The sequence below is a fragment of the Phyllostomus discolor genome, chromosome 7, assembly GCF_004126475.2.
Source record: "Phyllostomus discolor isolate MPI-MPIP mPhyDis1 chromosome 7, mPhyDis1.pri.v3, whole genome shotgun sequence".
Classification (NCBI taxonomy): domain Eukaryota; kingdom Metazoa; phylum Chordata; class Mammalia; order Chiroptera; family Phyllostomidae; genus Phyllostomus; species Phyllostomus discolor.
In genome coordinates, this window is record NC_040909.2 from 102979452 (window position 1) to 103006501 (window position 27050).

The following is a 27050-nucleotide window of genomic DNA, read 5'->3' on the forward strand; positions in this document are numbered from 1 at the left end:
TCTTTTTCTTATATAGTTCCCTTTAACATTTCATATAATAATGGCTTGGTGATGATGAACTCTTTTAGTTTTACCTTGCCTGAGAAGCACTTTATCTGCCCTTCAGTTCCAAACAACAGCTTTGCTGGAGAGAGAATCTAGGTTGTAGGCCTTTGTTTTTCATCACTTTGAATATTTCTTGCCAGTCCCTTCTAGCCTACAAAGTTTATTTTGAGAAATCAGCTAACAGTCTTATGGGAACTCCTTTGTAGGTAACTATCTGCTTTTCTCTTGTTGCTATTGAGATTCTCTTGCTGATTTTGAGGTTGTTTTGTGGTCTGGTTGTAATTTTTGCTATAGTTGTATGAGGAGGCAAAGAGTGTTTACCTATGCCTCCATCATCAGAATCCAAAATATCTTCTAATGGGATTTCAGATATAAGAAACCGCCTAAACATATAACAAATCTTGTTCACTGTTAATTATTATCCAGTGGAAGGTCTGGAATTCAGAGGATAATTAAAATATACTAGTGGAAGGTGTTAGCTAAGAAATAGTTGTCCACTAACCAACTTGGAACATTTTACTTTCCCGTACCTTCACTGGCTAATATGGCTTCTGGGGATTTATTTTCATTAGAAAAAAATGAACATCAGACCCTCTGTGGTGTTCAGGGTAATGTCACCCAAAGTGAATGTTGTGCACATTCTCAGGTACCCTGGGGCTTTTCAAAGTGTGCTGTCTGCCCACCTTTACAAAGAGGGCAGTTGCTGGCACAACCTGGAACTAAATTATAACCTACACAGTGTGTAACTATCCAATTGAAAGCAGAGTTCTTTCTCATTCATTCATCTATTATCTCCAAGAGTGTTGAGCAAAGTGCCTTATACAGGTGTCCACAAGAGGTTGATGAATTAAATGTATATGGCAATTAAAATCCATGGAATTGGACAAGATTGGCAGGTAGTTAGAATGCTTACTCAATTATCTAGGAAAATTTCCTGTTAAATATGGGAAATGGCAAATAGAGTGCTCCTGTGGAACTTAACCCCAAACTCAGTCTCTCCTGACTTCATTCATCTAACACCCTCAACCAGCCAGACACAGGCAAACATACAAAGGAATTTAATAATCCTACGAGGCACCCAAATGCTTGTCGAGTGCCCCCCAATATGTGGCACTCGAGAGGGACCCTCATGTCTTTGTTCTTATTTTAAACATATCTAACAAGGTATCTCCCTGATATCTTTCTAGCATATTAGAAGAGAGAAGGTGGAATTATGAGAGGTAAATATACTTATAATAACTATATGTGATAGTTGATAGCAAAGAAAGTAAAAAGAGCACTACAAAAAGCATCCATAAAGAATCTGAACAATATTGTTCCAGTGAGTAGGGCAAACGGCTTTGCACACCTTCAGAATTCCTTAAGGAACGTCTGAATTATAACCAAAGGCAATATTTATATTAACTGTGATGACCCAGAGCTATAAAACAAAACAAAACAGTGACATCATTCCCAGTATTCTTTAAAGACCAGGAAATACTTAATTAACTGTTGGAAGTGCATGCAGTAGAGAAAATCACAATCCTCAAGTATTGCTGCCTCCCCCGCCCCGAAGAAATGAACATAGTTTTGATATCACCACCCACTGCACTGGGACTTGCAGAGCCTTCCAGGCAGCCACCACTCCCTGTCTACCACGTGGCTTGGTTTGGCTATTGACAGGTACTTGGGAGTGCAGGACCCCGAGCCCAAACAGGTGTTTTGAGTGGCACTCCAAGTTTCCACGAGCACTCGAGTTCCTGGTGTCTGTCCTGAGGGTGGCACTTCTCACGTAGGAGCTGCTGTCCTGGAGGGAGAGGTCTGAGTCCTGCAGTGAGAAGACTGATAGCTACAGCCCTAAGCAAGGCTGTCACCACCCTTGCTGCCACCACGTTACACAGGGAAGAATCATCCTTTTTTGGTACAAGCCACTGAACTTTGGGAGGCTTTGGTACAAATTCGGTGTGTGTTTATGGTTCCTGTTTGTTTGAAGCATCCACCTTTAAATAGTTAAAGTAAGGTATCATGGAAAGTCACATATTTGGAGACCCTCCTTCCCCCTACTGTGTGACAGATAATTGAGGTATTACTGTGAATAGCCTGAGTTAAAATTGCACTTGAGGACATGGTGGGAAAATGGCCCCGAGCAGCGACATGCAATCACTTAGGCTAGATTGTGTCTCCTCCACCCAGCAAGACAGGAAGCAGGACCCAGGGAGGGCCCCTGTGGGCATACCTCCCCAAGGCTGGGGAACAGGCCTGCTGGGGTGGGGGTGAGGAGGGTCTCAGGGGAAGGGATTTCCCTGGACTGGTGATATTGAGGATGATGTCACGAGGGTGTGGGTTAAGGACAGCTGGCAGCCACCTGCCTTCCTTTTAGAAAATTTCAGGGGTTGCAGGGCGAATCTCTTGGATCACAGGCACAAAGCAGAAAGTCAAGTCCAATCTTCTTTCTGTCTCTGGAAATGCAGCACTGTAGTACTAACTCAGAGCCTGAGAATGACCGACTACGTGACTCTGCACAAATTATTTCACCTTCTGCCTTGGCACCAGGGATTAATTAATCACTGCAAGTTGTCTCGAGACTACACAATGCTAAATACAAATAGAGGAGACCCTTGAATTCATGGAGTTGTGACTCGTGGTCTTGAATATTCATGTTCAGCCACGCCAGTCCACTCTCTCACCCAGCAACAAGCCTTTGTTTCACCGAGCTCTAAGGGTCCCCTTCTGTTTGTAAGGTGAAAGGGGACCTGTACATGGTATGTGGCTGCAATACTGATGCCCTGTTTTGTTCTTCTTGGGTAGATACCGTCAGGCACAGTGGCAGATGCCTGGAAACACCAGCAACACCTGACTCCCATTATCCCCACCCCACCCCCAGATTTCTCCTCGTTAGTTTTGCCAGTTCAGAATTCTTCAGGCATACGACATCTGCTAAAGTGAACATGCACTTCAGGAGAAAACACAAACACAGAACAGTTGAGAACAAAGATTCTGGTAGGAAGTAGTCCCAGTCCTGCCCCTTGCCATGAGATTTAGGACAGATTGCTCCACCTCCCTGAATTTCCAATGAGTAATGTTAGTACCTACGCCACAGGTACATGACTAAGATAAAGTAAACTGATGACTATGAGAGGCTTAACACACAGCACACACTCAGTGGATATTCACAATGATACTTATTTTTTGATAAAATGTAGGGTTTCCTCCCCATGTTGGAACTTGTGGAAATTTGGAGATTTGGGAATGTGAAAGGAAAGAAGACAATAGTGAAGGACTTTTAGTAGTCAAGGGGGAAGAAAAGGGTGGTAGTATCTGAGAAATGAAGGAGAAACAGACGATACCATGGGGCAGGGGGAAGGAAGGAAGAGAAAAGGCTATAAATTCAAGCTATGCCACTCCTCAGTTGAGTCCAGATCCCAGAAGCAGTCCACGTGGTACTGAAATATACTCGCTCAAGTCAGACCCCTGGAGAATCCAAACTCCAAAACTCTTGCACCTTCTCAGTGGGGTATCTGACCATGGGTCCCAGTTTAATGCTCTGAGAAGTGGCTGCTGCAGGAATTAAGGTGCTCAGAGTAATTTGAAAGGTTGCAAACCAGATGTTTGCTCTGTTTCAACCCTCTCTACCCCTCACCCCAGTGAGTCCTGCCCAACTCTCCAGCTCACTTTGGTGTGACCACACACCTTTCCCAACTCTTCCACAGTGCTAGGAGAATTCCGCGTGAGGCTCCCCAGAGCCCCTAATGTGTCCTGCCCATCACAATATATTTTGGTTTATGTTGTTGAATCAAGTCAGAGTTTGTGTTTTATGGCAACTCTGTCTACCATGGCCTCAGAGGAGGCGATGGGTGGGGATACAATGCCTAGAGTGGGTGACTGGCAGAGACAGCTGGGCAGAATTGGAAAAGTGAGGATGGGCTTCGTTAAAACAAAAGCAGGTAACTCGTTCCGCCTCCTTAATCTCTAGGAATAATTCACCTAAAGATATAAAATAGAATGTGGTGATGGTAAATCTATCATTGTGTATAGCAGTTGTTTAATAAATGTGAAGTTGCACTGGGTCACTGCCAAACTGCATTAGTTCATGGATGTCAAGGATTTGTGGGACCTAGTTCCTTCAGACATTGAGTGAGAATGTTTAGAAATGGATATTAAAGGGTCATTTGAAAGCCACTCAAAAGAACATTTCTGTTTATTTGCTGAGGGAAGTTTAATGGTCTTCAATGGATAACTTTTCCAGTTGTGAAGACTGAGTGCATCGGAATGTTTGCTTTCCCGTCAACTGTGCAAAAGATGGGCTTACAAAAGTTTTCTCAGCTATGAAACAACCAGCGATATCAATAGTCGTGTCTTGTGAATGCTCAGCTATTCCAGCCAATGCAGAGGCCAGAATGATCAACCTTCATGAAAAGACTTGAAGCACCTGCCCCAGGGCTTGGCTCTAGCCATCTTTCCTTCACTAGTGGTGGTGTGTTGATTGCTCTACCCTGGACCAGTGCTGTCAGCATTAGCATCACCTAGGAACTCATTAGAAATGCAGTTTCTTAAGCCCCACCCTAGAATCAGGAAGTCTGGAGTAACTGACAAAATTATCATAGATCTCTGTTCTACCCAATAAATTAAGTACTTGAGCTTGGGGCCTTTGTTTAATGGTGGAATGCTTATTCTTGCCTTGCATAGCTGTTGTAAAGTAGCCACTGTTCTGAAATTAAAAGCCAAATGTTGTAAAGAAGACATTTCTTCTTAGAAGAAAAGCTTTCTCAAAATCTAGAGAGAAATCAATGATTAAACTGCCAAGTAATGACAAAAATCCAATACTTGGGTTATGACTCTTAACCTGGATCTTACGCTTTCTTGTCTGGCTTTGCTGTCCAATAAAACTGATTAACAAGTTAATTATGCAAATTTTGGAACATTTTTTAATTGACTTTTGTTCAAACAGGAAAGTAGTGGTACATAAGAAAGTTTTTCTTAGTGAATTTGGAAAACACAGATTAGTAGTCTGGTAGTCCAAATTCTTTGAGCCATAGGGACATTAAATACGCTGCCTTCATATTTCTTTAATTACAACTTTATAGGATCTATTGATCCAATATTTAGCTAATCAGTTGTCAAACCCAAAATAACTCCTTGAGCACTCTCTCATAAATTACCACAAAACCAACACATAGATATATTTTTTAAGAGGAGAAGATTTAGCAGATAGATAAAAACACTCTTTTTAAAAAAGATTTTATTTATTTATTTTTTAGAGAGGGAAGGGAGGGAGAAAGAGAGAGAGAAACATCAATGTGCTGTTGCTGGGGGTCATGGCCTGCAACCCAGGCATATACCCTGATTGGGAATCGAACCTGCGACACTTTGGTTTGCAGCTCGCGCTCAATCCACTGAACTACGCCCAGCCAGGGTGATAAAAACACTCTTTAGATATTCAAAGCATTTGTTATATACAGAAGAATATAGAATTATTTTGTGTGGCTTAGAAGAATAAAGCATGATTAAACATAAAGAAAAAAGAAAGGCAGATTTTTGTTTGATAAAAGTTAGACTTTTCTAACTTTAAATGCTGCCCCAAAACTAAACAAGTGGCCCAGTGAGTTCTGTGTTACCTAGATGGACTTTTTCATTGATGCTCTAGAGAAGTTTTATTCATTAGTTAAAAGTTTATCTCGATAAGCTTTAAGGTCTCTTTTGTCTAGGTCATTCAGGTTGCTATAACGAAGATACCATAAACTGGGTGGCTTTAATAACATTTATTTCTCAGTTCTAAAAGCTGGAAGTGTAAGATCAAGGCACCAGCAGATTCAGTGTCTGGTGAGAGCCCACTTCCTGGTTCACAGATGGCCATTTCCTCAGTGTCTTCACCTGGAGAGAGGTGGAGAGCTCCCTAGGGTCCCTTTTATAAGGGCACTAATCCCATTCAGAAGGGTTCCACCCCTTGACCTAATCATCTCCCAAATGCCCCCAATTCCTAACACCATCACATTGGGGGTTAGAATTTCAACATATGAATGAAGGGAGTACAAACATTCAGTCCATAACATCTTCTAATTTGGAGATTCTCAGAGATTCTATCATGTTTCCTGGAAGGTCTCCTTTAAATGAATTCTCTAAGGTGGAGGTTGTCCCCTCCTTTCTCGTACATGATCTGGTCTGTGAAGTGATGTTCCAATGAGGAAAAGCAGCTTGTCTGTGTGCCAAGATGTTGCTTTGTGCTAGTTTCAAAACCTGCTGATGATCAGGCACTGTTTTGTGTGTATATTTCAAGGATGTAAAGTTGTATGCAGATCTTGAAGTAGAAGATCAGAACTATACCAGATCTAATCCTCTGCATTCTCATCCATGATTGAAGCTAAGTACAAACAGGAAATAGAAAAAGGATCAAGAAAAACAAGCAAGCTAACAAAACCTCCAGAAATCCACCCAGAAATCCACCCAGCCTGGAGGTCTTGGTCAGCTCGTTAGGCGGCCAGACTGACGTAGTCACAGTCAGAATCCAGTTCTACTAGTGATGACAAGTAATATCTTGAAGTTGTCAAATGCTGTCATATGACATATTTTGATAATGTTTCACCATAGCAAGCCAAAAAAATTATCAACTCGAGAGTTGCAACTTTATAAAGAATTTTCTAAAGCTCCTCAGTATTCTTTAGTTATAAAATAGGTGTGTGCTTTGCTAATCCAGCCATCAGTGAAATCAGTTTGAGTTTCTGCCCCACTTTTATATGCGAATTTAACATTTGAATAACATTTTTCATTTTTTTCTTAATAGTCAACACCATCTACTTTTATGTGCCTAATGTTTTAGTAAGCTTACAGATATAATTGAAAATTGCTTTCCTTTTTTGAAAACTCAGATATTAAAATCAGCCTGACCCTGTCACATTATGATCTCTAATATCACATCAGGTTTTAATAAGCCTCCTTTTTGTAGAACACATGTGCTTAAGACTTCATGGAAACCAAATCAGTAGAGAGAAGGGATTACTGTAGATTACTTTGAAATACACATTGTTTGAAATAGCCTCTGGTGACCAGCTTTCGTGAATGGCTGATTTTACTTGTGGGGCCCATCCTCTGGTTTAATTATATCAGCTTTTTTGTGCGACAAGTACTGGTCTTGTATGTGCTGAGAAATGAAAGTTTAAAACAAAGTGGAGTAGTTAGTGAGAAAACAGATTCTGGGAGTGCAACACCACTGAGTGTTTGTAGAATAGAAGTCTAGATAAAACTTGAAGACTTGTCCAGCTGTATCCATCTATTTATAAAGATATTCCAGTGACAATAAATGGAAACTTGCCCCAAACATCCATAGATATAGATCATAATTTGAGCTTTTTCAGGAAGATTATTTCACAAATATGACAAATAATTGTTTAGAGTGATAATGTGGTTCTTAAGTTTTTCCTTTCATAAATTCCTACAGCTTACAATTCCACAGTTTACTCTTATGACAATAAAGTATAATGCTAACTTTCATTAGCTAAAATATTTCTCAACTTCTGCCTGGACGATAAACTAAGACAGAAGTCGTATTTCCAATTTCAAGTTGCTATGAGCCTTTTGATGCAAGTAGCACCATGCAAATGCAAACATTTTAGTGAATTTATGGTTTTCAAAATCTCCTACTGTTCCTCCTCAGGTGCTAATCTATCTAAAGACATTGATAAATAATGATTTGAGGGTAAGAAGATGAATTTGATTGGGCAAGAATTCCATACATCTAAGGGATAGCAACAAAAATAATTTGCATTCATTGTATGCTTTATGGCTAAGATTAATAAATTAATTTCTCTAGAAAGGCCTCCAGTTGGTTACTCACTTTGTTTTACCGTGATGATATTTTCCAAGATTGCAGGCCTGGATTTCACTTGAAATTCTAAGGGGCGCTCTTTTGACCTGATAACTGTGCAGCTGTGCATGTGAATCACTGGGAGACGAGTGTGCAGGTAAAGGAGAGACGATTCCTGAGGATAGGTGGGGAGTTAGGTGCACATAAAACACACGTTTAAGATGACCTTATCATTAAAAGACTTGGAACTATATATTTAACCAATAGTACAAAAAATTGCAGCACAGTATTTTCCAGTATAATTTATGAAGGAGTATTTTTGAAATATTAATCCATGAACTAATCTAAATCTTAAGGTTTCCTTGAAAAATGTCTCTGGGCAAAGAAGTTGACTTAAATATGGATGTTTGATATTTTTAAAGGTTCTCCTCCACTTTTTTCTTTTCTTTTAAAACATTATAGAAAAGAAAAGAAAAGAAAAAAGAAAAGAAAAGAAAAACAGCTATCTTCCATAATTTTAACCCCTAAGTCTTAAGCCAGGAAGTAAACTTTTCTTTCATTGTCTTTTGAAATGAGTATCCGCCCTTTACTGTCTATGGCCCAGACCTCCCTTTCTTGGTCATCAGGAGTGAGGCCAGCAGGATCCCTAAGAAGTCACGTGTATCTCCCCTCGTCTGTATTTAAACCCTTAGAGAATGATAAAGATCATTATTGGTGGTGGTGAGCTTGACCATGTAGAAAGTAGCCATGGGGAATTCTCTGACTGTGATTTATTTTACCAAGTCAAGTCCGATGTTACTCTTTCCTCAAATAGATTTTAACTACAAGAAAATGTTTGGAGAAATGCATTTTAAACATAAATACAGCATCTAATTGTCTTTTCAAAATATTTTCTTCAACTTAAATGTATCACAATTGTGGATCTTTAAAGTCCATTTGTATTGTGCCACAGTATGTACATCAGGAAAACAAACTGGAAGTAAACAGGTCCAAAACAAATCCCCAAATCTGTTAAACGTGCATTGTTAGTATCTAGGAATGGTTGAACTTCAGCTGCAAAGAAGACCGTTTCTTCATTACCTGAAATATGTGTCTGTCTGTGTATAAATACATCTATACACATATCTTTTTACTGATTTTAGAGAGAGACAGACAGACACATCAGTTTCTTGTTCCACTTATTTATGCATTCATTGGTTGATTCTTGTATGTGCCCTGACCTGGGATCGATCTGCAATCTTGGCACATCTGGATGATGCTCTCACCAACTGAGCATCATTCAGCCAGGGCCTATACACATATCTTAAGTGTGCATGTGCACACATGGGTGTGTGTGTGTGTGTGTGTGTGTATCCAAGAGAAAGATAAATGCACACAGTACCAGTGAAACGTGATGCTTGTGGTACAGACTAGTGCTTGACACATGATTCATTCACTCCACCAGATTTCTGGCCTTCTTGCAGTTGGATGGGGCCACATGACTAGTGATAGCCAATGAAATGTTAGAAGTGATTGAGTCACTTCCAGATTGAAGCCAAGCAAACCTCCTGCAAGATTCTCCAATTTTTTTTCTTCCTCTGCTTCTTGGTTCAGTTATTGTAGCAACAAGACAACAGCACCCCAGTCAGCCAGTGGCCGTGCGTGACTGGCCAGAGCAAATATTCCTGTCACCCTGTGGGTGACTTGTAGTATGAGTGATGAATATACTTTTGTCATCTTAATCAATTGATATTTGGAGTTTATTTGTTATTACAACAAACTACTGCTGACTAATGTAATACCTCAAGATACTTAAACACAAATGAAGTATAAATATGCCAAACCAGTGCAAATGTAATGAAGATCAATATAATGAGCCATATACTTTAAGGCCTAGCTAGTTCTTTTTATCAATATTGCTATAGTTTCACCAAACCCATATAACTAAAGTTTCTAGTGCCCCCTTTTTTAAAACTCCAGGAATCTCTTTGTTCCCATTCTCTTGGATCTCACTGCCACCATTGAAACTAGTGACCATTGTCAGACCCTTTGCCCTTTAGACACTTTGTAGCATCTGCCTCAGGAATATGAGCTCCTTCTGGTTCCTTTTATAAATTTTAGTGATGTTGTTTTCTTTAGTTTTGCTGATTCCTGTTTGAATTAGTCTTAGACATTCTGCACTCTCTAAAATGCCCTTGGTTCACTCGTTTCTGGTTTTAGTTCCTACCCTTGTGGGACAGAACCCCAAAATACATTTCCTGCTATATAACCTCTCACTTTATTCTTGTCACCACCCAAACTCTATCTTTTCTTCCTCCATAAGAAAATAGAGGAAAAATCTAGAAAACTTAAATTTACTTATTTCTGCTTTCATAATGCAACAGGACATTTCTTTTTAAAAAAATCCAATATAGGCATAAATGAAGTAAAAAATAAAATTTGTCTCTCACCCTCACCAATACCCCAGGGAAATGACTTTTCAAGGTTCCTTCTAATTTCAGTATTCACAGTGTTGGGGGGAGAGAGAGGAGAAGGGCAGAAAGGGAAGAAAAGCAAACGTTGTTCAAGGAGGAGTTCATCATTTGGCCACATATTTTCCCAAAGGTGCCCCAGGTCAGGAGCACACACTTTTCAGCTGACATTGGTTTTTGGAAGGGATTTATTATTAGAGGGGTATAAAAATGTTACTGCACCAGAAGGAGACTGTTGTCTCTCTTCTTTGCTTGGAGTTGTAATAAGTTAGATCGGGAAACAGGCTTTCTGGGGATTAACTGTAGATGAACTTTGCAAGCGATGGGATTTTAAAAAGAAGAAATTCGCTCCTTCATGGTTTCACGTATGTCATAAAGAAGATAGCATGTCCTGAAGGCTTTCCCTAAAGAAAAGTGATGTCTGGGAAACCTGAAAGTCAAAATTAAGAGAAAGGGACCGAGTAAATTGATGTGAAGAAATGGTAGTATATAGATTGGCAGTGAGTGTGGGTGGATGTGAATACCAACTTTTTGCTGGTTTAAGTCCTATTTTGCTTCACTCTGACCAGACACTACATGTGTTCTGGCTAAATTCGGCTTCTAATAATTGCATGCTGCTGGCCTCATTTTCCCCACTGTTTTGATTAAGTATAGTGTTCCTTTTTTTCCCTGTCCTAACAATGGAGTGCGTTGCTTTGTTCTGGGAACAATTCTCTTCCCTTTCCCTGGGAGTTGTAGGTCTGTGCCGAGTGGGTGGTTCTGACCCTGTCTCTCATGGGCTTTAGCTGTGTGGGCATTCATTTGTAAAGTTTGGTGTTATCCTCAGATTATTTTTTAAATCACAGAATGTCATCACTCATTATTAACAACTTGTATGTGACACCAGGCACTGAGAACGTAGGGCAGTTTCAAAGCTTTAAGGGGAAAAAAGTGAATGAGAAGTTTGTGAATAGGGCCAGATCTACATCCTCCGAAGTGAAAGCCTGGTTCCAGAACGGTGGAAGCAGGTACGCCTACGCCAGCAAGTCTCAGACCTTCTCCATTCGGGGTCCATTGACATTATCGCAATGTATTAAAGACCCCCCCTGAGCTTTTGTGTATGTGGGTTATAGCTATTAATACTCAAGACATTTAACTGAGAAATTCTAAGAATATTTATTAATTCTTTTGAAAATGAAAGTAATAAATCTGTTATCTGTTAACTTAAATAATATAGTTTATTTAAAAATGCCTATATTTCCAAACCAAAAAAATTGGTGAGGGAATTGGCCTTGTCTTACATTTTTGCAAATCTCTTTAATGTTTATCTGAATGGAAGAGAGCTGGGCTCTGATATCAGCTTCTGTGCTCCGTCTGTGAAATATGTTACTTCAGTTGAAAGTACAGGAATAAAATTCAGCCTCATGTGGATAAGTAATTGGCAAAGGAGAAACATGTTAACATTTTTAGATACTTGTAGATCTTCTCTGATACTATACCAAAACTTGACAAGTGGTAATTTTTTTTGTAATTTCTTAAAACTTTAGAAGTAGTAAGAAATCCAAAACCATATCAGTGAACATTTAAGTACTCTGATCCAAAGTCATCTTGCACTTTGATTGAATTTTTTTACTCATGTATGATTTTGTAGCATTGTATTTGGTCATTTGGGAAATATTGGGTCACTCAATTAGGCAAATATTCTAAATGTTGATATTTTATTTTACCATATAAAAACAACACTTGCCAATAAGTTAATATCAACACCAATGTCATCAGAAAGTTTTTGTGTATCAAGCTGCCAAACTCACAGTGGCGGCGACAAGTTTTCCTAAATTCTGATTTTAACTTGAAAAGCTAGATTTCTCTCCTTGGCAACAAACACAACGAACCCTGCCAGTTGTTTTCCTTGAAAACACAGTCTCATTTCATTCATTATTTGAGAAAATGCCTGCCAAATATCTAAGTCCACATAATTCTTTCAAGTAAAAGTGGTGTTTTTGGGGAAAAATACTGTCTCATTCAGCTCGCAGCTCAGTCACACAGGTGCTTGTCCTCAGGACAGCCCTCCGGCCTCCCAGGCGGCGGAGCCTTTCTCCGCACCTCCTACCGCCTCACACAGAAAACGGGAAAGAGAAGATGCGCTCTCCAGGGTCCAGGTTTAATGAAGTTAATCATTCTACTGCCTCGTCTTCAGTGGAGCTGGCTTTTTTAACTGAATGTGACACTCCCTCCATTTGTAATGAGGCAAAAGCAATTTACCTACCATTGTTCTTACTCGATTAGTATAAATATCAACAAAGTTTTAAAAAAGCAAATAACTTGTCGGTATTCTTATTAATATAGTCGTGGCCTTATGGATCACCCAAAGGGATCTCAAGGTCCCCCAAATGCTCAGCTTACACTTTGAGAACTGCTATGGTTTACAAAGCAGGAGGACTCTTTCAGCATAAGGCCACCTCAGCCCCAGCTGCCAGGACCCAGGGGCTTGGTGAAGAAACACAGAGATTCCCCTTAAACCCACTGGGACATGGACCGTGGGTTACAGTACATGAGAATTCATGAACTCGACTTTTCACATGGCTTAGAGTCTTCCAGTCTTTTTTTTCTTTTATACATGACCTGAAACTTTTAATGTCACATTCAGACTTTGGGTTGACTGCCCTAAACAAAGTCCTGCAGACTTTCCACAATGATTGGCCATAACTACCACTGGTGTTTTCACTCCGGCGCTCAGAGCACCGTTCCTCAAGCTCCCTCCCCATGTGTGAGGAGAAAAAGCTCTCTTTACATTCCTCCCACTTTCTACTACTTCTCCAGACAAATTGTTAGTCTCTAAGGACACTTGTCGTCCACCGCAAAGTATCCAATTCAAACATTGCATCCTTGTCTTCTTTGTTGAGTTCTGCATTTTCTCTGATAGAGTTTTTCTTCTTTGTGACTTCTTTTCCTTCTGGAGCTGGAAACCAGGCAGGGAGGGGATGACAGGTTGTAAAGAGTCATTTTTGAATAAAGAATTGTCTGTGTGTGGTTTTTGCTCAGTGGTGTGTTTTGTGTGTGTTTGAGTGAAAGGTGGTGGGATAAAGGATGCAGTGCTCCTGCTGGCCAGACCTGTCAGAAAGTTCTGTCCCACTCAGCTCCAGGCTTTTACACACAAATCCCCTGAATCAGTAATAAACTGTGGCAGAAGAAACGTAGGTCTCTTCTATCAACTCTCCAGAAAGGAAGGCCGTTTTATAAGAGAAACACACACACACACACCAAAAAACACCTACTGTGTCTCCCTTTTTATTAGGAAATGACTTTCAATGTAGTTTATGTAAGGGGTCATTAGTACTAATATCCTTTTCCCTAAAGGAAGAAGTAAAGTAAATAAGATAAAGAGAAGAATAGCCAGTAATTTTGATTGGGTTCCAGGGAATATTATCAGCATCTTAATTGTCAAGAATTTTGAGTTGTGTGTGTGGCTGATTAGCTAAGCTCCCAGCACCACTGCTCGCTCCACACAGCAAGGCGACTGTCCTCACCAGGTTACTACACTGGCATAGGTGGGTTTACCTGACCACCAATGAGAGAGTCCTGCATGCTCTCTTCGCACACCCATGCAGGATTTGAGAAGTGAGCAAAGTTGGACTGCTTAAAAGACCCGCCCTCTTGAGAAATTTCTGTATTTAAGAGAGCCTGGGGCACAATCAGTGGGAGAAAGCCATTGTTTGATACCTTATTCCTTTCATTTTCCTGTCCTTTTGTGCTCATATCAGTTTTCTCATGATTTAAAACAAATGCACAGAAACCAAAAAGTTGGTGCAGAACAATTGCAGGCTTTCAGTGTTCAGCATGCTCAGCGATCACTGAAATAACCCTGAGTTCTTCCCCAAAAGCCCTTACACGTGGACTCTCAGAGCTGCAGGACCCATCCGAGGGGGCTTGTTGGTTGCTCTGCAGATCATGTAGTCAAGGTTACCCTGCTGCAGATGCTAGGTTTTTGTTTAAAAACCTATTTCTTGTTGAGTTTCTCTCTCTCTCTCTCTCTCTCTCTCTCTCTCTCTCTCTCTCTCTCTCTCTCCCCCCTCCTCCCCCGCCTTAGTAATTGCAGGCTGCAGAGTGAAAAGCATTGGAATTGTTTACAAAACAGCTCATAAAGTTTAAAATAATAGGGGCGTGTGTGTGTTGACATAAACAAAATGCTGTGTGTGGCAGGCGGGAACAGGACGCAGTCTTTCTTCTTTCCCGCCCCGTGCCACCCTCCAGAACTGCTGGCGTGGAAGTGAGCCCCTCTCCTCCTGCTACCGCACTACTCACTCTTCATTCTTTATGTTTATTTATCTGACGCCAGTTTACTGTTGCCAATCAAAATACAGACCCTCAAGTATGTGGAGACAGAAGAGCTGATGAAGGGGGCTGCCAGCTAATTAATTTTAGGGCAGTGTAAATTCCCATACAGATGTTCCCTCGTGACATCCTAGAGGCAGATTTTTTTTTGTAATGAGTCGTTTGCCATCTCTCAGAAGTCCAAGAGAAAAGCTTGCAGCAGGTTAGTGTTCCAAAGTGAAGGGGCATTTCCCAACCCTTTCAAACTCTCTCCTCTTGTGCAGACTGGCAAAGATTTTGCAGTCTCCCTCTGGATTTTATTTATTTTTTAATGTGGGAGGGTAGCCGCTAACCCTCAGCTTCAGAGCCAATCAATCACTTTGCTTTGCAGGTTTAGATCTGCGGCAGCAAAGCACAACCTCTGTGCGGGCGGCGCTGCACTGGGTCTCGCTAATAGTGAGGCTGGTGCTGACAGTCAAAGGAGGGCTCTGTCCCCTTAGGCGCCAGCGTACTGAGGACGAGGGCTGGACAGAGGGACCAGCCTTGCTCGGAGGAAGCGCCTCTTCCCCTGGTGATTGATGGAGCACAGTTAGGAGGTTTTCAGAGGCTGGGAAAAATTGCCCTCCTTCCTATGAAGTCTTTGTCAGCAGAAAGAACTCTCCTGGGTAGTGAGTGACATAATGCAGATGACAAATGACAGCTTTGAGTTTCATTCTACTCGATAAGTACTCAATATCTTATGCAGGTGAGTTAACGCTCCCCCAACACGCCCCCTCGCGCCAGATGCCCCCCAGATGTGCTCTCCAGATGCACTGTGGTTTCACAGGCGCTGCTGGCTCTTCCTGATCCGTCATTAGTTTTGGGGGAGATGTTTAAAGTACAATTAGGGTGTGAATGGGGATGAGATTGTGCCGGTTTATGGAGCTGATTATAGAATGAAGGTGTTTTTTGAGTCATTTGTTAGCACTTCTGAATGTTGTTTCCTTCTGTTTCTTCATTTTGGAGGGCAGATGAAAAATATACATGCATTAATATTATATATACTATACATGTATATTTAATATAAAATTATAGTATGCTGTTTTAAGAGACTACTTCAGGCCAAAAGCCTGTATCAAAATCTTTGACCGATGTTTTTTTTCTATTTTTTTTCTCCCCCTTCCAGGACCCCATCTACAGATGTGCTGAGTATACCCCTGAAAAATTGATTTTTCAACCAGGATACCTAATTCAAGGTATTAGCTCTTGTCAGAAAGCTTTTGCATTGGAGCCCTGTGCTCGAAGTGATATTTTGGCAATGAACTGGAGTAGGAAAAGTTGGAATGAGAATAAAGGACAAAAGTGAATTTGCAAAGTAATCAAGTGCTTAAAAAACGACCCAGCGCCTGTGAGGGTTTGCTGCTTCTGACTCATGTGCAGCCTGTTCTCCGCCAGCGAATGTGCCAGGTCCCACTTAGCTGAAGCCCTTTTCCTGCAACTGTGTTTGGGGTTTGGATTTCATTTCAGTCTCTCCCTCTCGCTTTTCCCCTGACTGCTCAGACCTGCAGAAACCAGGAGGCTGAGACGTTTTGTCAGTTTTGCGACATGGGACCAAATGTGAGGAAGCGTTGCTGCTGGGCTCTGGTTCTGGCTGTCCTGGGCACGGAACTGCTGGGGAGCCTCTGCTCGACTGTCAGGTCCCCGAGGTTCCGAGGACGGGTGCTGCAGGAACGAAAGAACATCCGACCCAACATTATTCTCGTGCTCACTGATGACCAAGATGTGGAGCTGGGTGAGATGTCCGATTTTTCGCTTGCCAGCCTCTTTTGCTCAAGTGATTTGCTGACCCTTCTCAATAACTGTCAGTGAACATTCGGGGGTTGGGCACTTCATTATACCACCTTAACTAATGACCTAGTTTATAAAATGAGCTTGTGTTGAGTATAAGGCATTTGGTTTGTGTTTCAACATTACTTTTCTGTCTCAAGATTTTGAAACAGCAGGGCTGGGGACTAAGAGAACAGGAGGAAGGAGGAAGGGAGTAAGCCCAGATTAAATATTATGGAAGTCAAGGATTTTATCGTGGGCCTTGGAAACCCTTGATCAAAAATTTTTTTGTATTTGAGCAGTTGTTTCAAAGAGTAGGAGACCATGAATGGAATTCTATGCAATGTATATGAACACAGATAGATATTAGAGGAACTTTCAGTGGTTTATTAGTGTTAGAGTGAATGATTTATTCACAGATTGTAATAATTGTTAGGTGATTGAAATTTGTGGTACTCTACCTACCTTCTGGTAGTAATTCACTACTATCACCTTACATGTGATGCTTTCTAAAGACTTAGCTCATCTGAGTCAATTCCCGAGCACTTAGGAGAGCCTGCCCAAATATGGTGGTTCCAGCTTAGCTTCTGTATCATCTGATTGGGCTTCTCATCTTCTCACCCTCCATCTGGGCCAGCTCCATGGTCTTGCCTGTAGGCCTAGGGTCAAGTTCTTCTAGGTTACCCCAGGACAGATTTAAAAAATAATCTTGCCCTGACAAGTTGTCACCACATCTCATTTCCATTCCTGGACCCAAATTCCTCACTGTCAGGCATCACTCAGTGGGCTTATCTATCCATCACACTCGACTTGGCTGACACTAGTATCTTTTTGATCTGGTGCTAGCAGAGCCCCAGCCTTCTTTACAGGGCTCCTCTGGCTTAGGGTTCTTGAGGATAAAACCCTCCATGCTGGAACTTGATCTGCATGGAAGAGAACTTTGGTTTCCGATTTGAAACCAAACAATAAAATTCCAACAAAGTGAATTCCTTGGGTTCAGCGGGAAGCAAATGCACGAGAAGCCAGCTGGGGTAATGATCACTGAGGTTGAGTCACTGAGCCTGCTCTTTCTCACTTCACTTTTTAAACGAGAATATAGATTTTTTCAGGCAACGTGCCAGAACGAAAGGTCTTGCAGGTACGACTTTAGTGTGTATGTGGCTGGTGGTTTCAGGTTTTAATCACTTACAGAGCAAATAGAATGATGTGGACATGTTTGAATTCGCCTTCCTCAACATCTCATATCCATGCTTTCTGCTAAAGCCAAGATCTACAGACCTTCCCTTCCAGCTTCTTCCTCCCTTCTGTGCTGCAAGCAAATGAGCCTGGGCCGTCTGGCTCCCGCCTGTTTCTGTGAGGCTACTCTTCTTACCCCCACTTTTGTTCTGTGCTTTATGGAAACAGCTTACACTTCCCTGAAGGTATTTGGTTGCTTCATCTCCCTCACCTTTATTTCATGCATTTGCACATCTGGTCCCCACTGTCTTTTTCCTCTTTCCCTACCTGGAGGAGCTCTCTCTGTTCTTCATGACCCAGTTCTGATGCCTTGCCCTCAGGGATCTTCCCTCCCCAAAACCACTCTCCCCTCCAGCAGGGTCGATGGTACTGCCCTTTGCACCACCTTGGACATGCCTCCCGTGTGGCCTTTAACCCCTCCTGTGCTTCCATAATTGTCTTTTCCACTTGCCTGAGAGCAACTAGACCAGGGATGTGTTTGATTCAGATTGCATTTCTGATGCTGAGACTATGCTATAAATATAGCAGATGCTAAATAAACTGGAAATAGACCCACAAGGGTCTGAGAAAGCTAAGACAGTTCCCAGAAATGAATACAGGTATCTGTCATGATCTATTGAGTAGACAGTCCTTGTCATTAAAATATATTAAGGAGTTATTCAATCAGTTTATTTTAACAGAATTCAGAATTACACCCTTATTGTATAGTTAATTCAGTCATTCAATAATTATTTACTGAAAAATTGCTAAGTACTGGCTTCTACTGGAGGTACATGGATATAATGGTAAAGGGTCACAGACCAGGTTCGATCAACCCAGTTTTTTCTTATATTTTTACCTCTACCTTCTTCCTTAATTTTTCTAGCCCAATACTGTACTAAGAATTGCCCACTTTATCTTCACAATAACTCAATAATCACACCTGGAGAAGTTGCACAGGCTCTGGTCAGCTAGTAAGCGATAAAGCTAGGACCTGTGTTAGCCACTCATTTAACTGTGATCCCTTCCATCAGTGAGTCCATCAACAAATATTTAGTGAGCCCTTCCTAAAGACCACCTGGAAATGTGTATGAATGTTCTAGGTTCTGAGAGAGACAACAAATGCATATGTTGGGTCTTATTACCTTGCTGGCAAAATAAACTGGTGATGAACCACAGTGAACTGTGGATAACTTCCATCCGCAGCAGAAACATTGTGCTCTTGGTAGTGGATACTGCTTGATGGAGATTTTGCCTAGTGTTTTGTAATGTTCTCATAATTTTTATAAGGCCTCACTGCTATAGACTTTTTTTTACTATCTTAATCATTTTTAAGTGTATAGGTTAGTACACTCACGTTGTTGTATAACCAATCTCCAGAATTTCTTTCATCTTATAAAATTAAAATTTTCTTCCTCAAGAGCCATCCTAATGGGTGAGAGGTAGTATCTCATTGTAGTTTTGATATGGATGGGTTTTGTTTTGTTTATTTACATGTACTTATGTTCAAGTACTTAAATAAATTTTCACCTAAACAAAACTTTTTGCACCTGTAATACTGCAGGCAAGTTTGGCTCCTGTGCCTCCAGAAATATATAACAGACTTAGAAAAGGCTTAGAGAAACAATTAGGAAATTGCACTAGAATACTTTTCCTTTTGGGAAAAAACAAAACAATTCTACCTCTTTGTCCGGAAAGACAAAGTCTGAGAAGGGTTTTAATCAAAGTTTATGGAATCAAGCTGGGAAGGAAAGCTCTTGTTCAGGAAGAATGGGGGCTACTCCCTCAATTCTGTCTGAGGACAAATAAAATAAACTAGTACTTTGTGAAGGGGGTACGACATAGAAGGAACTCATTAATAAAAGTGCTAGAACCTTGCATGTGGGTAATGCAATATCTTTCTCCAAACATTTGTTCTCATTATTGCATTTTATTGTCATCCCACCCAAGTTGGGTGGGTAGGACAAAGATCATTATTCCAGAAGAAAAATTTAATTATGTGGAAAGATTAAATGAGGTCAGTGGTTCCCTATTTCTGGATTCGTTTTTTTCTACAACTTAAGAGGTTATTCGGGCTGTGTAAATAGTTTAGGTTTTTACACTAAGCTCGTCGGTGGAAGATTAAAGCTATCCGAAGCTAGGAAAAATTCATGGACATAATCAACATGGTGTCTGGGATGATGGCACCTCTGGGGAAGGAGTGGTAACCAAGAACATGGATCATCCACATTTTATTTTATAAATTAAAAATATACCTGAAGCAACTATGATGCTAACATTTGATAAAGCTAGATGTGTTGTGTATATTATTTTATCCCTGCACTTGAGAATTTTATGAATCAAAAACAAGAAAATCAGAAATGCTTGTGGGACCACCCTAACTTTTGAGTACTAGAGACAAAGGGATGAGGGTGTAAATCTTTCCCAAATGCTTCCTTAGTACCATTCTGAGAAACAAACTGTTGAACCCATTGCACCATTGATCTGACTCGAGGTGGCATTCCTTATATTCTTAAGAAATGGGGCTGATGCTAACGTCTCAGTAATGCTGACCCCACCGATGCTTCCCGTAGATCATAGTGGAACTGAGAAACCATGAATACATGGAAATACTTTGGGTTTTTTTTTCAAAGCAGAGGTTACAAAATAGGATCTGCAGTGCAGAACTAGTACCTAGACATGTTTTACTGGACAAGCATACTTTTGAGAATCAAAGCATGTTTTAAGAAAAACCCAGACTTCTCCTTTTCTTAAATTCAGGAGAATGAGGGCATACATTCCCATGAGGCAGCCATCTGTCAGATTCGAAGGGGAGTTGAAGCTGCCCCAGGAAGTGGGGCATGTCCTCCCTATGCCGTCACAGCTCCCGCAACTCTCCATGGCTCCCAACACTTAGACGAAGGAGCAGTTGCTGTTTATCATCATGCCCATACTGTGGCTTTTCTTAGTCAGGGAAGAGTTCTGGATACCCATATTGCCATCAAATGTGAAAAGGCAAAAACTCCATGATTTTTTTTTATAGCTGACTGCCTTCACTTGCGCACCTTCTCTAACTCTGTAGACATTTCATTTGCATCCCCTGAAGAGACTAGTCTCCACTTTTAATGGCCTTTGGGGGGAAATATAATGAATCCTAGTGACCTAGAAACATTCCAGATAGATTTATTATCTGTTTCTTGGTCCCTTTTCCCCCAACTTGATTCTCCGCCTCTGGTTTTAGCTGAAGCATCTGTTTTGTTTTGTTTTTCTACCAATTACATGCCTGGGCTAGAAGAAGGCTTACTGTTTTATTATGTTATTTTTTTTCTTATGCTTTCAGAACCAAAATATTCAGTAGATCAATAAAACAATGTTTAATATGAGAAATGTCATTGTTTAAGGTTCCATACTGCATAAAAAAATAGCAGTGATGTGTTCAGTACTGACCATTTATATATTTAAAGCATTAGTCTTTCCCCATCACAAGACAATGGCATTTAGAAACAACCCTGTACAATTAATAAGAGTTGTGTCTGCTTGTTGTTGTCACTCATCAAATGGTTGTCACTCATCAAATGGTTACAACTCACACAGGGACGTGTCTCTCCTGGAGGCCAGGTGTGTATGAATCCCACATATGTGGGGTTTCCTTAAGGGATGGTGATAACAATAGTTATTATTGAATTTCAGGTTTTGTGAGTTTTCCTGGACATGATAAATAGGCTTGATGAAAATTTTAATGTTTGACAGTATAAAATATTGAATAATCAAACCCTAAGAAAGCTGAATTGGGAAAGGTTAAGCTTTGCTGTAAAATTTAACATGTAAATAAAGTAACTCAGACTCTCTATATAATTTTGGTTAAGTCAGAATCTTTGGTTAAGATTAGTGGGATATTTTCTCTTTGACCTTTTTCACATAGGTGATTTAGGAATAAATAAATAGGTCAGAGAGTGTAGAATGATTTAAATTCCTGGCCATGGTTCTGTGTAGCAACAATAGCCAATCAGTTAATCCACCCAAAGTACTCGTCTTGGAGCCTGGATCTGTAATGCTACCAAACTGACAAGCCTGGTGGATTCTGCAGGATTCCCTAAGAGCACCACTTCTCCCCTCCCAGTCACCACTGAGCGAGCAGCATCCTGGCCCACGGCTGAACGCTGTCACTGCCTCCCCACTCTTGCAAGAGCAATGGCAGATGTCTTCAGTCCCAACTTGTGACTCTGGCACTGGGACAGCTTTTCTTGCCAGTCCTGACATTCAGCTGTGGCCTGGACCTTTCCTGTCCTCAAGCCAGCCCAATTAGCAGTGTCCTTACACCAGCTGCTGGACCTAATTTCAGTCCCTTCATTACATCCCCAGGTCCCCACGGTCCCCACCAGGCTCCCACCTCCCAGGACAACTTTAAACAATAATGAAGTCAAACTTCTTGCTTAAGGACAGAGGGCGGTTTGCGTGGTGGGGGAGAGAATTGCTGTTTTTAACAGTCAGCCAGCGTTAACATTTTAAGTCTTAAAGAATAGAAAAAGTAGTTTGACCTCTCTTAGTCCATTTGAGCTGCTATGACAAAATACTCTTTATAGAATGGGTGGCTTGGTGGCTTATAAACAATATGTTTATTTCTCACAGTCTGGAGGCTGGTAAGTCCAAGATCAAGGCACCAGCAGATTCAGTGTCTGGTGACAACCCATTTCCTGTTCATAAATATCCGTCTTTTCACTGTGTCCTCACGTGGTGGAAGGAGCAAGGGAACTCTCTGCGTTTTTTTTTTTTAATAAGGGCACTAATCCCATTCATGAGGGCTCCACCCTCATGAACAAATCACTTTGCAATGGCCTTACTTCCTGCTACTATCTCTTGGAGCCTTAGGTTTCAAAATATGAATTTTCAGGGATACATTCAGTCTATGGTAACCTCCTTATTCTTATCCCACTTTTTGGAATTAACAAGTAGATTACAGAGAGGGAGATAGGAAAGGCAGGAGAAAACTAAATGTGGGGTTGAGGTGAGCACACCTCATTGATACTGTGAACTATGCAGGGGAACCGTTATTCGCTCCATTTTACAGATAGAAAACACAAATTTAAAAAAAAGAGTAACTAATGTGCTCAAGCCAATCTGTGGCAAAAGCAAATATTGCTCCACAAGTTCAAGTTCAGGGCTCTTTCTCTTCTCATTCTTATCCTCCTAAGCCCTGCTGTGGGAATATTGTTGAGTCTTCCATCTTAAGCTTCATGTCATTCCTATGAAATTAGCGTTCTCACAGATAAGTAAGAACCAACACAATTTGCATTTTAGGCACCAAAGGCCTGAAACCCAGAGAGATGAGGAGCTTCAGCTTAAAACAAAGGACATTGTTGCCCGTCCAACAGCAGGATGGAACATTGTCCCATCTATTCCTCTCAACGGCCGTAAATGCATAATTTCAAGTTGTATTATGGAATAGCTTTTGGTAGCATTTCCCAATGAAAAACCAGTGGTTTGATCACATGGCAATAGAGGCAGAGCAAGGCAGTGTTATAGACTAGCATTAATCATCGCACAGCCATAAAAAAGAAGGTGCTTGGTGCACACCAGCTCAGCCAAGGGAAGAGGTATGACTCCTGCACTCCATCCTCTGCATCTAGCCAGGCAATCCGCTGAGCCCAGAGATGGCGTTCAACACCAGTGTGGCTGTCGGCTACTGAGTGAAGACAGACCCATCTTCAGCCCACCCACCTTTCACCCGGGCCTCAGCTACTGAGATCCCTTCAGCCCTCAGGAGGGCAGAAAGCAGGCATTAGTGTCTGTTAGTATTTCCCCTAAGAGGCCAGAGGATGCAAAATATGAGGTGACATAAACGGAGGCATATCTTGACTGCGCACAGACATCATTTCTGTTTGTCTGTCTTGAAAGCATCGATGTCACAGCCAGTGCTCAGCCTCCGTGGAGCTGAGGAGACAGTCTCTGGAGCAGGCCACCTGGATTTCTCTCTGGGATCTGTGTGGCCTTCCACATGTTATTTAAGCCTCTACACCTCAGTTTTAACATCCATAATGTGGGAATAATCAATAGTAGCACCACTGCAAAGGGTTATTGTCAGGATTAAATGAGCTGATGTATGTGGAGCACTCCGAGAACCTGAGAGTAAGTATAAAATCAGTGTTTTCTTTTCCTGTCTCTAGCATCCCATGGCCTTGGAAATGCTCTAAGGCACTTAGGTCACTTAAAACAAGGCGACCGCTGAAGTCTCTTCCAGCTGTAGCCTACAGCTTCCTACAGGAAGCCTCCCTGATTCTCTGTCCAACCTAGAATACTTCTCCAAGTGTGGTCCACAGACAGGGAGCTTATTACAAGTGCAAATTCTCAGGTCTTTCCCTGGAACCACTAAGTCAGTATCTTTGGGTGGGCCCAGGATTCTGGCATTTAACATGTTCTGCAGGTGATGTTTAAAGTTGGGAAGGATTGTCTCAGAATCTTCACTGAGAATCTTCAAGCCAGGTGCCCACTTTTAGGAACCCCAATGATGGAGCTGCAGTGGTCATGAGGATGGCAGGGCCTGAATATCTTCATTGATACCTTTGACATGGGGACTAGTTGGAAGCAGAATGTTGGCAGGGATTGTTAAGGACCTCAACACCATCAGCTCAGTTAATTAAGAAAAGAGCAATGCTTATAATGAGGTGAGTCCTGGCTGGTGTGATTCCAGAAATTTGAATTGGGCTAAGTTTTAGCCCATTTTTATATTATTTGACCTTAGATCAGATTTTTACCTCCTGGGCCATATTTGCAGCCCAGATGGGGCTATAAACTGGCATTTTGTACCTTTGTGATTCAGGACCTGGGAAGATGGCTTCCAACTGCATTGTTTTTATTTGAATTTAGCTAAGCTGATAACGGAAACTCTGAGAGCTCATTCTTTGAAATAAAGAGACTATTAGGCAATGAAAATCCACCTACAAATGTTTTCTGAGTTTTTCCAAAATTCAGGATATTCCAATGAGTAAGCACTGTGGGTATCTGAAGAGGAGAGGGGACTGAGTGATAGGCTTCGGCAGGTGCCTGTCACTCTCTCCCAGAACCATGTCCCTAGTCATCTCCTCATGTCCAGGATGCTTCCCCTGTAGGATCAGCCAAAACAAAATGCAATGTTTCTAAAATGAACTTCTTTGATTTATAGGGCATATTTCTTCTTAGTTATATTTTGACCAACAGTGAAACAATATTTTCAGGCTTTCTTCCCATGCTGAAAGCTTTGAGGTATTAGTCAACTCATGGTCTTCTGATGCATTACAGTGTCTCCTGGATCTGCTTTGTAGAGTTGCTATAGTTTCATGATATAATCCAGTTCAGCTTCTTACCATCTTGTGGCCTGATGGCTTCAGTGACCCCTAAGCTGTATCCTTCGTGGGCCAGCTTATTCTTCTTTCTCCATGGCCACATTGCCACAACAACACCTTTCAAAGACTTTTTTTCTTGCTGAGTTGTTTATGCCTTTGGCAAAGAACCTACTCTGCCCTTATTTTGTCTATTCTATGCAATCCAAACATCTCTATCCAGCCTCCAAGCTCTTCGCTAACTCTGCTTCCCACATTTCAAGAGCATTCTCTGTATTCTATTCAATGCCAGGAAATCAATGTGGGGTACTCATCACTCCACTTCTTCGCATCCTCTCCATTCTCCCAACAGCCCACTTCACCCATTGCACATTTTTCTCCCTCCCTCTCTTTGTCCTCAGCTCTTGTTCCAGGACCCTATTAAACATTCACTCCAGGTCCCCTCTAACTTCAGAGGTGCTGCTACTGCTGTATCCACGTCTCTGACGTGTACGTCGCTTGGCAACTATCCCCAAGGATCTTTCTGTGTATGTATGTAGGTTCTTCTCTAGGTAGCTTACTACTGAAGACCAGAGGCAGCAGAGACTTTTCCATTTCCTTTGTTAATGCTACACTTGGGGACCAGCCCGGAGTGCAAAGCTGATAGAATGTTCAGCATGAAACATGTGCTCCTGACATGTTATTTGCTGATCACAAAAAGGCTGTGGGGTCCCCTGAAGACACCACCCAGGGGAGGAAAAGCAGTTAGGATCCTCCCAAGTGAGGCACATTTCAGGGAGTTCTAATGAGACCCAGTTAGAAACCCTTCTGTTTGCATGTGTTTCATGTGAATAGTAAAAGCTACTATGTGAAAAAAAACACAGGCAAACTGCGACTTTTTGGATGGTGTCACCCTTCTCTTCTGCTGTGAGTACTTGCCTGGTTTGCATTACGATTTCCTTCCTTGCTGGAAAACTGCATAGACTTTCTCCCTTTCTTTGGAAGAAGTGGGACCTGTTGGAAATGTGAGGCTCTGGGATTCAAATGCAGTGGGCTAGACGGTGGGGCTCTGCAGTGCATTTCCTGACAAGTCCTGAAAAGACCATTGAATTGTGGCCTGTGCTTGGCCTGCAGTATTTGGATGTGTTTCAGCTGCAGTGTTTGGCTGGATAGAGTAATTGAAATAGAATTTTTGTCTTCCTTAGCAATCTTATGTTATAATTTTACCTTTTACAGTTGAAACGAAATATTTTTCTGCCATGCAAACACTTTTGAGTGCAATAGAACCACAGCTCTTTCACAGGCAAACAACCTGTTTCTTAAAATTACATGTAAACAGGTGCAAATATAAACTAGTGTCGTCCTCACAGTGACTGGTAGGCATTTGGTGAATTTGCTAGAGGACACCAAGTTACACTGAAGATCTTTTTTATTATTAAATACAGGCATTTTGGAGGGACTTTTACAATGTAGAAAAGAGGTTTTCCTCTTAAAACACTGGATCTAGTCATCTCTGCACTGTCACTAGCTTTGTGCATGTGTCGTGGGCCATGGGACCCATGTAACAGGCTATTGTTCTATGTAATCTTCAAAGGACAGCTGGCCTTTGAATCTACTCCATATCTAGAATTCTAACTTTAATTATCAGATGAGCTTGCATTTTTTTCCCTTTGTGATTAAGGGGGGAAAGCTAGAATGTGGTTATTATTCTGCAAAATACTTGAGATGGTAGGATCCCAGATATTTAATTTTATTCTGGAAATGAGAGCTGGTCAGATTAATAGACTTCTTCAAACCAAGGGAATGAAATTAATAAATCAGGAGAACAGAGCCACTGAGTGACAAGACATAAATGCTTGTGTGGCACACTCTGCCAAACGAAACTGGAATTGTGCCTTTCAGGGTCCCTGCAAGTCATGAACAAAACGAGAAAGATTATGGAGCACGGAGGGGCCACCTTCACCAACGCCTTCGTGACCACTCCCATGTGCTGCCCCTCCCGGTCCTCCATGCTCACTGGGAAGTACGTGCACAACCACAACGTCTACACCAACAACGAGAACTGCTCCTCACCCTCGTGGCAGGCGATGCACGAACCTCGGACTTTTGCTGTATATCTTAACAACACTGGCTACAGAACAGGTAAAGGGTGAACTTTCTGGCCCCTGACCCTTTGATGAAACATCTTAGACA

General features: G+C 41.4%; 1 protein-coding gene across 5 annotated transcripts in view; it reads left to right on the forward strand.

The window, feature by feature from the left end:
- The window catches only part of SULF1 (sulfatase 1), a 163006-nt gene that overhangs the window by 66217 nt on the left and 69739 nt on the right, over window positions 1-27050 (forward strand). For 4 of the 5 annotated variants that reach the window (XM_028533688.2, XM_036031199.1, XM_036031200.1 and 1 more), the window contains 3 exons: window positions 15728-15797; window positions 16102-16333; window positions 26760-26999. In XM_028533688.2, the coding sequence (XP_028389489.1) occupies window positions 16147-16333; window positions 26760-26999 (427 nt within the window). In that variant the 5' untranslated portion in view covers window positions 15728-15797; window positions 16102-16146. Of the gene's footprint in view, window positions 1-14966; window positions 15308-15727; window positions 15798-16101; window positions 16334-26759; window positions 27000-27050 lie in introns of those variants that run through there. The other variant, XM_036031201.1, reaches the window with a different exon arrangement.